General features: G+C 35.0%; 1 protein-coding gene across 1 annotated transcript; it reads right to left on the bottom strand.

Moving 5' to 3' along the window:
• Positions 1-262: 262 nt before the first annotated feature.
• On the bottom strand, positions 263-6327 carry LOC142345015 (ATP-dependent translocase ABCB1-like). Its single transcript, XM_075397099.1, has 5 exons — positions 6195-6327; positions 5753-5896; positions 4668-4820; positions 4047-4179; positions 263-266 (listed from the first exon to the last, which is right to left on the bottom strand). The coding sequence occupies exons 1-5, from the start codon at positions 6307-6309 to the stop codon at positions 263-265; spliced, it is 549 nt and encodes a 182-aa protein (XP_075253214.1). The 5' UTR covers positions 6310-6327.
• Between the last annotated feature and the right edge of the window lie 4561 nt (positions 6328-10888).

Below are 10888 nucleotides of genomic sequence, written 5' to 3' on the forward strand. Positions count from 1 at the left end.
AACTGTCCAACAAACAAAAAATTAGTGAAAGATAATATCAACAGATAAGTTATTTCTTGAAAAACAAGAAATTGGATGGGATCTCTCATTGATGAAAATAAGTTACAATTTAACGAAAAGAACAACAAAAACTGAAAAAATGAAATATTTCAGAATGTTTATCATAAACTTTATGACTATTCGCTATAAACTGACTGCTTCGGGTAACATCAATCATTCAATCCTGAAATACAAGCCTATGAGACCTGTCATCAATTTATGGCTACCTGAAGAACAAAAACAGCAAATTCAAAAAAAAATTGAGCGAGAAGTGTCGAAGGCATTAAAAAAAATGAACTTTTCACTAAAAACTCGTCATTTCCTATTATTTTTAAGAGCATTAGGATTTCTCTTTTATCAATAAAATTTCAAAAAATCAACAAATATGAACAAATACATTAGAACCACGAAATTTTCGAGAAAACATGTATTATCAAGGACATTAAATTCATTAGCTTTCAACGGAAGCCAGTAAATACATTAAATTATGCCTCGACGGGACAAAAAAGTTTGTTTGCCAACATGTTTCATCAATAAGACCTTACAACAAGTTATTGACTATGAAAACAACAACAGAGACAGGCAAAATCAGTAGAAGAAAGCCAGAAGAAAATGTCGAAGCAATTCAAATCGTGAGCTTTTCACTGAAAACTTTATCTATGATCCGCTGAACTTCTTCCCTAAACCAATGGGGACTATCAGCAGTAGGATGACAGGATAAGATTTCAAAAGGATCCAAAAATAAAATAAAGTGCCCGAAAATTAAAAAAAAATTAAAAAATCTCGTGGCATTGAAGTTTTAAAACTAATAGGTAGAAGATAAAACCGCTAACCAGATTAATTTTGGCTGCAGTAGAACGGAAAGGGGTTCTGTTAGTACTGACATTGAGCAAGACTTCACGAAAAAAATTAGGATTGGTTAAAGTTCAAAAAAAATTCGAAAAATTATTTTTAACTCTTAACAACCATTAAACTCAAAATCTTTCAACGTGGCTCAATAACTACCCTAAGATATAACCCGATGGGAGACAAAACTTGTGATGCATAGATAAATATGAAGACATCACAATAAATCTTATGACTCAAAACAACAACAAAATAGGCAAAAACTAAAACTCAGTAGAAAAGTGCGGTAGGAAAGTGTCGAAGACAATTAAACCATTAGCTTTTCCCTGAAAGATTTATCTGTGATCCACTGACCGTCCTCTCCAAGCCATTGGGGCTAGAGTTTTTTTGATAATGCGCAAAATGTCTGGATAATGTGATAAGAGTTCGAAAGTAACCAATAATACAAAAACTTCCAAAAAAATTTCAAAAAAAAGAATTGAAATCTTGTGTCATTGAAGTCATATAAGCAATAGTTAGAAGATGAAACCGCTAGCCAGATCAATTTTAGTTGCAATAAAAAAAGCAAGTGGGTCCGGTCAATAGTGACACTGACTAACACTTCACGAAAAAGTTTAAGATATTTTAATGTTCAAAAAAATTTTTCGAAAAACTATTTTTAAATTCTTAACAGCTATTAATTTCAATAGCTTTCAACGGAAGTGAATAAATACGCTCAAAGACGCCCCATGGGAGCACATTTATGATGGTCATGCATAGCTAATCAACAAGATATCACAATAAATCTTATGACTATTAAAACAACAAGAAAAACAGGCAACAACCAAAAATTCAATAGAAAAGTGCGAGAACGTGTCGAAGCCATTTAAACCATAAATTTTTCTATGAAAATTTTATCTGTGATCCACTGAACATCTTCTTTAAGCCAATGGGAGATATCAATATTTGGATAATGTGATAAGATTTCAAAAGTAACCAATAATACGAAAAAATCCAAAAATTTTTTTAATTTTTTGAAATCTTGTGCCATTGAAGTCATATAAACAGTGGTTAGAAGATGAAACCGCTAACCAGGTTAAATTTGGTTGCAGTAGGAAGGAGGCGGGTGCTGTCACGCCTGTACTTACTTACAGTTCACGATAATAAGTTTATGATTCTTTAATGTTCAAAAAAAATTCGAAAACTTATTTTTTAAGTCTTAACAGCCATTAGCTGTCTCCTCAAAGCCTTAGATATGTTCACTTAATGCTCATTATGGAACATATTGCACTATTAGTCAATGAATCCATGCCATAGGACTCCAAAAAGTTAGTAAAACCTCAAAATGAAATTAAAAAATTCATTTAAAATTACAAAAACTCAGAATCGAAGCCAAAAAAACATGAGCAATTCCTTGAAAACGATGTTTTTTGTTCATTGGGCTTCAATCGAATCTAAAGAAGTTTTGTCATTAATAGAAACTCGATATAAAAAGTGACTTGTCTCTAGGTAACTTAAGAAAAAGAGAAAATTATAAAAAAAGAGCTCTCAAATAGAATTCGAACTTTTTTGATAGTGAACTTCCCTATGAGACTAGAACTAGTATTTTTTATCGCCTTTAGTCTATTAGGAACACAAAATTGGTCCATTTTTTGGCGTGAAGTTTAATTTTGAAATACTATTTTTATAGAAAATATTTTAATTTTTATAAAAATTACACTAAAAGTGAACAAATATCCCGAGTTCACACAAAACTTCAATCCTCGATAACTCCTCGAAGAAAACGAAAATCAAAAAAAAACTTTTTAATTTTGAACTCTACGCTGGACCAGCTTTTTAATGATACCACTCACATTTCTCTACGACGAATATATCGATCGGCCAAAACTGACTGAACAAAAAATAACCCGTTTGAGTATATAGTTCCTCCCCCCCACAAGTGGGGTCGGAACAACAAGGATGCTGATTTACAGAAACCTGAACTTAAACCCTGCTCGCAAAAATTTCTTTAAAACGTTACATTTAAAACCATTATTATCAGCGTAGGATTTAGGATCTTAAGCATCAACTCGTGCGTTTCCCTCTCGTTTGTTTCCATCTTAAAGATTAAATTATCAAGCAATTTTGAGCCTTACTGTTTAGGCTGCAATAATTAAGCCAATTGCAAAATATTCCATATTCTTGCAAATTGCTGGTCAAAATAAATTTGTTCGGTTGACGTAGATCTCCGCAGTACCACCTTCAAACATTTCTTGATAATCTGCCAATAATTTTGACTGATTGAAGGTAATTCGTCACAGCAATCTCACAAGAGTCGTTTACAATCATTTTGGCATAATACTGAATTCTGGAGAACACCGAGACCCACTGAAAATTATATAGGTTAATCGACACTGAGTTTATAGATGAAGTGGCATGATTGCTTTTGCACTTTTAAAGTATGGGTAAATTATTTTTTACTCCACTACGTAAGGCACTACAGAATTCAATGCCGCACAAGTGCAACTCTTCTCTTGTGAGTAATAGTCTCGATCGAGTTGAACTCAGTCCGATTCAGAAGCAATTTAAGTCGACATTAGATAAGTATTTCACAACCTTTAGCTTGAAAAGTTGTAAAATTGAGGAACGCATTTATCATCTAAGAACTCCCAGGAATTTCAAAAAGCCAGCACGGAATTTTGTTTGAAGAGGATCCCACTTAGAGACGCTTTTCTCTCATGGGTATACGATAGACGGTGAAAAGTAGAGATCATAGGAAGCAACCTTGCAGATAAGTAATCATTTTTCCAACAGTTTTCTCATTTCAACTGCAGTCCTGATTTGTGCAGTTTCTGTGGGAACAAATGATCAATATGCTAATTTTTCTCCATCGAGATCATTGAAATAAACGCTCAGTGGATTGAGCACAATAACGGGATGCAAAAAAATCATTTAGATAAAAATTAAATTTATATAAAACAAACGCTGTTAACTTGTTTCTTAAAGAGGACAGAAAAAATTCGAAATTTATTCTGAATCAAAAGAAAATCGCGAATAACAACAAACTGCAATGGTAGGGGTCAAATATAAAGTTTGCTCAAAATTGAATGAACAAATCATAATTGCCCCTATTATATAGCTTCTAACTCTCTCATTACGTCTACAAGCAATGCAGGCAAAAAATTCCGGCAATATTTGCTAACCTGAAGGAAATACTTCCTTTAACACTTTCTGGTTTCTGCCCCGACTCGTCAAAACAATCAATAGGAGGTTTCCTGTTCACGACTGCAATTAGGAATCCTGCAGCTCCCCTGCACATTGCAATATCATTCAATCCTGCAAACACACATTCAGTCACTCAGTGCAATACGCTCATCTTTAATTCTAAGAACAAATAAGTAGTCACTGCAAGTGATCGAACTTTTTTTTATTCTTCCTATTATATTAAATTGATTTTTTTTGTTATTGAAATACAGCTCATAAACTTTTCCACCTTGTTAAAACCTAGCTTCTATTCATATTACACTTTCCCAATAAATGACACCATATATCAACTATAAGTTCAGGAACAAAAGGACACAATTTTCAATGTCAGAAAATTGGTAGAAGTATTTATAATTTTTTCATGAATGACTATTGTTCTGTTGACTTCTAAGAATACCTGAAACTTAATCATCAATCATCAGTAACCTTATCATGTTTCTTTTCAACACAAGGCGTATGTTTTATTTGAATGAATTTCTTCTTATCAAAATGCCAATTAACAGTTTTTTGGAAAACATTTGATCAAAGTGAGCGAAGAGTACTCCAGTGTAGGCTGCTACCTGGGAATGCATTTCCGATAGCCATGGCGCCCACAAGCACACTAAAGAATGACGTCATCATATCTTCAACAGTCAGCTCTCTATTAGCTATCAGTCGTGGTCCATACCAGAAGGCCAATGCGTACGAACCAAACATCACCACAAACACAGAGCCTGAAAGATTGGTTCAACAAATGATCACACACAGTCCGTTTTCATTTCTGAATGACACCATCCAAAAAATTAAACAAAACTAATGTAACTATTGCTGCCGGCTGGATCTACTACAATAAATCACATCCTTCATCTAGAAAACAGAGGAGATCCGCCGATCACCGACAAACGTCTTAAACTTTTAGCCTTAAATCAGGATCTTAGTCTTTAATGTACACGACAACAGAGGTGGAAGAACACCACTTTCTGTTAATAAAAACTCCAATAGCTTGATACGAAAACTGAGCTGTCGAATAGAGAGACTCCTAATTGAATATGGATAGTGGGAAATTCGTAAAAAAAATACAGCGAAGCTAAATTTGAATCTCGAAATAGTTTCACTGCACTCTTACCAATTCGGAATCTCTTATCGTAAACTTCTTGTGGTTCTCCAACAGCACAATCCAGAGATTTGATTTAAAAAACACAACAAATTTTTAGAGTAGTTTATCAACGCAAAAAAAACAAGACAGCATCAATAATGCTACGCTCAGCCGACAGCCTTGCTGCTATGATCAGAGTAGTAAAATCGCAATGTCATTGACACTAGATTTGAATTTGAAAATACACTTATACCTTTGAACAACTGTCAAGTTACGTAAAAAAAGAAAATAGTCGAAGCAGCCTCCAGACATCTGCTATAAAATTTTTTCTGACATGTCTCGGAAAAACTGAGCCAAATATTGATCGGAAAAATGTGCTCATGAAACTCAAGATTGTGTTAAATTACATCATTGATCGCAAGACTCTTTCATTATATGTTGCCGACTTTTGCCTAATTTCACGCATTCTCAACCACAAACTACATACGGAATGTTTTAAAATATTTACCACATTGTAGGTGTTACCATAAAACCTATTATCTAAACTGCATTAACATTTGTTTAACTTACCGAGTGAAATTCCAAAAAGAACAGCCTTTCGGATGCCAGTTCTCTTGGTGATCTTGAGCTGCTCCACATATTTGGCTAGATGGTATGGCTGTCTACAGAAAGCAGCCACTGTACGCATGGAGGAGATGGCCTCTTGAGCAATACCTGGTGAATAACACATTTAACGGTTGCAAATTGATTTAAATTCAAATTAGAGACCTTAAGTAACAGAAAAATTTAGGCATGATCAATTTCAGCGCCATCGACTTGATGACTTAGTAGAAGCACAAACATTAAAAACTTTTACATTTTAGGGTTTGAATTGAGTTAAGAATTTGGCGTAACTAGTGGAACAACTGTGTAACGCGAGCTCGTTTACCAAAAGAATTAGTCAATTGGCAGCTCAGTATTATATGCGCGTTGTGCAGTGTTATGAAGTGTAGGGCGATTGCGGTTAATATACCTGATGCCTTAGCGTAGTGCTTCTGTTCTTGTGATTGAAGTCCACTGACAAAGTAGCCAGTAGCTCCTCCCGCCAGAGCCATGAGAGGCAACAGACTGCAGATCACAGCTGCCATCTTCCAACTGTAGTAGAACCCTATACAAAGACAACAAACACCTTACAATACGCAAGCACATATTCACCTTAAAAAAACTGCTTTTTGTATCCGTTAATAGAGCAAAATATACTACCAAAAAACTGTTCATTATTAGCATGAATTTCCTCAATTTACTATTGGCACGTCCATTAATTGTTGTGAGCCTAATTGTTGTGATAAACTTATTAAATAGATACTGCTTGAGACCTGTGCTCCTACACCATGGTTAACCTTCAAAGCGCTATTGATCAACTGAGTATTGACAACCCCAGCATCGCAAATATATTGTATATTGTGAACAGTGAGATGACTGCCCTCAAGAAGGACATTCAGAGAAAAGATGAAGACATCGTGTATCTCACCAACTGTATAGAGGACCTTTCCGAAAGAGTGCTACAACTAGAGCGCTACAGTAGAAAAGACTGTCTTATATTCAACAATTTTCCCTATGATCCGATATCTAACAAGACGCTGCAGGACCAAGCCATCGATTTCATCAAGGACATCTTCAACTCAAATATCCCGCCGGAAAATCTGAAAGTCTGTCATTTCCTCAAGAGTGGAATAGAAGGGCAGTGCTCGGTGATTGTTAAATTTGTTTATTTCGCTGACAAAAACTTTTCGTGGAGATCCCAATCAATTCTCTATGGATTTAAGATTAGACGAAACCAACAGTTTATAAGCATGAAAGAGTGCCTCCCTGAAAAAGACAGGGAAATTCTAAAGTAGGCTGTAACCGAGAAACATCTCAAAATTTCTACTAATAAATGTGCTGTGAAAGTTGAAGTCACGAACAACGAAGGAAGACGAGAGTTTGTGGAGGTACGAACAAAAAATGACGTCGATAGATTTGCGTGGCAACTAAGAAGAGGACTCGAAAACAAGTAAACTCTGTGCCGTCACAACCAAGGGAAGTAAATGCTTTGGGCAATCCGAATGTGCAGTCAAACAGCTTCACTGCTTCAAGCCTTCAACTACCATCATTGGCCTACCATCCCATTGCCAACTATCATCAACCAATAATCGGTAGTAAGAGAGCAAGAGACCCTACTCCGGCAGAGGACCGGTATGAGCAGCTACTCTAGGACCTGAGGGAAAAAGTATAAGACCCCGAAACATTGAAAGACTTTGTGCTGGGTATGGTAGGAAACTCTCCAAATCCTAAAAGTTGCGCTGTAGATAATGAACATATCTCATTGAAAGATACTTTTCCTGCTGAAATCTCTTAAGGTGCTACATATTAACACGCGTTCTCTCAGAAAACACTATAATGAACTAGAGGCACTTATACTAAGTCAGCAACAATCGCCAGAAATCTTAGCTCTTACTGAAACATGGTTAAATCCTAATGATGAAACTAACTGCTTCGCTCTTCCAAATTACAAAGTGTTTAACAAAGCTAGAGACACTCGTGGGGGAGGCGTAATGATACAGTGTTTGAACTGTGTCTCTGTTATTGATGAACTTGACTCTCCGTTTGAAGAATGCCTTTTCCTAAAGGTCAAATACCATGGTAATATATTTTTGATAGCTGTGGTTTATAATCCACCGAGCATAAATAAACTGCTTTTGATCGATAAACTTGATCAATTTTTGGAAAGTTTATTGAACAGTTTGCCTGTCTTGATTATGGGAGACATCAACATAGACGTACTAAAGCAAAACGATGCAACTCTAAGATATCTAGCAACTACAGAAGCAAACGGATGCAACTTTTTAAACAACAAGATAACTCGTCCTGCCTCAAACGGAGGGTCATGCTTAGATCATGCTATCTGCAAATATTTTGAAATAGGGATGATCTCTGTAGAAGTTCTAATGCATGAAAATTATAGTGATCATTTCCCTGTGCTTTTCCAAGCGGATCTCAAATCACATTTCATTCCACTTTCATCGACGTTTTAAACAAAAATGCGCCGATAAAACGCGTAGCTCCATCAAAGGTTTTCTCCCGACCAAAATACTTAACTAACAGGATAATTAATTTAATAAACAAGCGAAACCAAGTGCACCGTAAATGGAAAAGTAGCAAAAACCCACAGTATCTCCAAACCTTTAAAGAATTAAGAGTACGTGTAGAAAATGAACTTAAAAAATCGAAGAAAAATCTTTATTTTTCTAAATTCAAGAAATGTATTGGTGATACAAAACAAATATATAAACTCTTGAATGACTTGAGAGGTAAGTGTACTGATGCTCGTCGAATTGATCATCTCTGCTTAAAGACAGGCAGTATAATCTATTAAGACATCACGATTGCTGCAAAATTCAATGAGCATTTCTCTAATATTGCGGAGACATTGCATGGCACTATAAAAGAATCAAATGTCAGTCCTACACAGTTGTTAGAGTGTAATGGATTTTCAATTTGGCTGAGACCCACAACTATTTCGGAAATAGAAAACATCATTCAAGATAACATTTCTCGATAACAAAACCTCATCTGGTGCTGATCACGTAAGCAATATAATCGTTAAACGCTGTTACCGGCAAATAGCGCCTGTTTTGTCTGGTGTTATCAACAGTTCATTCAAAACAGACATTTTCCCATCAGAGTTGAAGCAATCAATTATAATACCACTTCACAAAGGTGATTGCAAAAGCGATCTGAATAATTATCGTCCCATTTCTCTTCTAATGGTTTTCACCAAAGTGTTTGAAAGAGCAATGTACAACAGAGTATACTCATTTGTCGAAAGTTTTAATCTTTTGCATAAAAAGCAGTTTTGATTTCGAAAAAAGCATTCGACAGTCGACGCTATTGCAGAAATCACGGAAAAACTAAGAGAAACTATCAATCAAATCACATGATTTATTTATTTTTGGATTTATCAAAAGCCTTCGATTGCATCGATCACGCCATTTGGTTGAAGAAGCTAGATTTCATTGGTATCAGAGGACCATGCAAAGAATGGATGAGCAGTTACTTAAAAGATAGAATGCAATTTGTTTCCTGCAATGGCGTTTATTCTGACCAGAAACCAATTAATTGTGGGATACCCCAAGGGTCAGTATTAGGTCCTCTTCTTTTTCTGCTCTACATAAATGATTTAACCGCTTCTTTGTAAGACCAATGAAGTTCTTCAGTTTGCTGATGACACAAACGTAACTGCCATCAAGTGCTCCCATGAAGAACTAACGGCAGACATCAAATCTGTGTCCAATTGGCTCGATAGCAACAAGCTTAAACTAAATATCAAAAAAAAAAAACAACACAGGTAAACATATCATTAGGAAGTGCCTCTAGTTCACCCCTTGTTCTAAACGGTGTTGAAGTGAAAATAGAAAACTCTTGTCGTTATTTAGGCGTAATCATTGACAATAAACATTCATTCAAGCAGCATGTAAATTGCATTATCAATAAACTCAGTAGACAATGTGGAATACTGTGTAAGTTAAGACACTACGTTCCCCGAATGCTTTTTACTACAGTACTATCAAATGAATATAACGCCAATAATTCAATATGGCCTTTTAGTATATGGCTGTACATCTTATACAGCCCTTGTTCCTATTGAAGATACGCAAAGAAAAATTATGCGTATAATTCATTTTAAATCTTTCAAAGAGAGCGTTAACAAGATAATGCTGGAAACTAACACCCTGACAGTTCATGAACTTTATGTTTACGAGTTAGTTAAGTTTTTCCTGATCTATCCTCAAGATGCATGCAGAAAGTTTTCTTAATAATTTATTTTCTTTTGAAAAGACAGGCATTTATTCAACCAGAATATCAACTAAAAACTATCTAAGTGTTCCAATGACAAAAAACAAACTACAGCGCTGCTCTATAAAGTATCGTGGAAGTAAACTGTATAACCTTTTGCATGAAAATTCCATCATCGACGGTGAAGACCTTACAAATCAAAACTTTTCGTCGACTGTTCATAGGATTAAAGATTATATTTTAGGAAATCAAGAGCTGTCAAGGGGAGTCTTCGGTCTGTAGTCGTAGAAATAATCATTAGCCATTATTCAGTTATCTATCATAGTTTCTAAGACCCTTTCTTCCTTAAAATATAATTATTCGAAAAGTTTTTGGGCTAATTGTTGGGAACCCTGTTATCCTTGATGCGTGCTTTGCAAAATAAGATGATCTTAACAACAAATAGTTGCGGTGCCTTCCTAGAAGGCACCACGGTTCGATTTCTGCAATCAAAATTTGATTTCTAAGTTCAAAAATTGTTTTTTAGGACTTTTTGTCTTCTAATATGCAATTTAATCAACAATTCCCTTTTTTCTCTCTTTATTACTGAACGAAGTTTGTGTGTTCTCTTAAGTCAGCTCTTAAATACCATAGAAGCCGGAAAACAGAAATCAGTTGTTATAATATTTTTAAATTTTTAATGAATCACATTTTGCTTTGGAAAATCCAGTTTTTATTTAAAAAAATGAATAATGTTTTAATAACGTTTCTCGTCAATGATGAAATTAAAAAAGTTTCTCGTTCTTCTGGGCACGCTGTGAGGTAGGTTGAACGACCTCGTTGCGTGTCCTGTCCTTGCTTTAAGTTCAATATAATCTGCTGATTGTGCTATTTTATTTAATATTTGTTATT

The sequence above is a fragment of the Convolutriloba macropyga genome, chromosome 8, assembly GCF_964194025.1.
Source record: "Convolutriloba macropyga chromosome 8, txConMacr16.3, whole genome shotgun sequence".
NCBI lineage: Eukaryota > Metazoa > Xenacoelomorpha > Acoela > Convolutidae > Convolutriloba > Convolutriloba macropyga.

Coding starts and splice junctions, on each gene's coding strand:
- LOC142345015 (XM_075397099.1), bottom strand. CDS start 6,309: ATGGCAGCTGTGATCTGCAGTCTGTTGCCTCTCATGGCTCTGGCGGGA. Junction 5,897..6,194: donor GCACTACGCTAAGGCATCAG/GTATATTAACCG, acceptor GTTATTCACCAG/GTATTGCTCAAGAGGCCATC. Junction 4,180..4,667: donor TATCGGAAATGCATTCCCAG/GTAGCAGCCTAC, acceptor GTGTGTTTGCAG/GATTGAATGATATTGCAATG.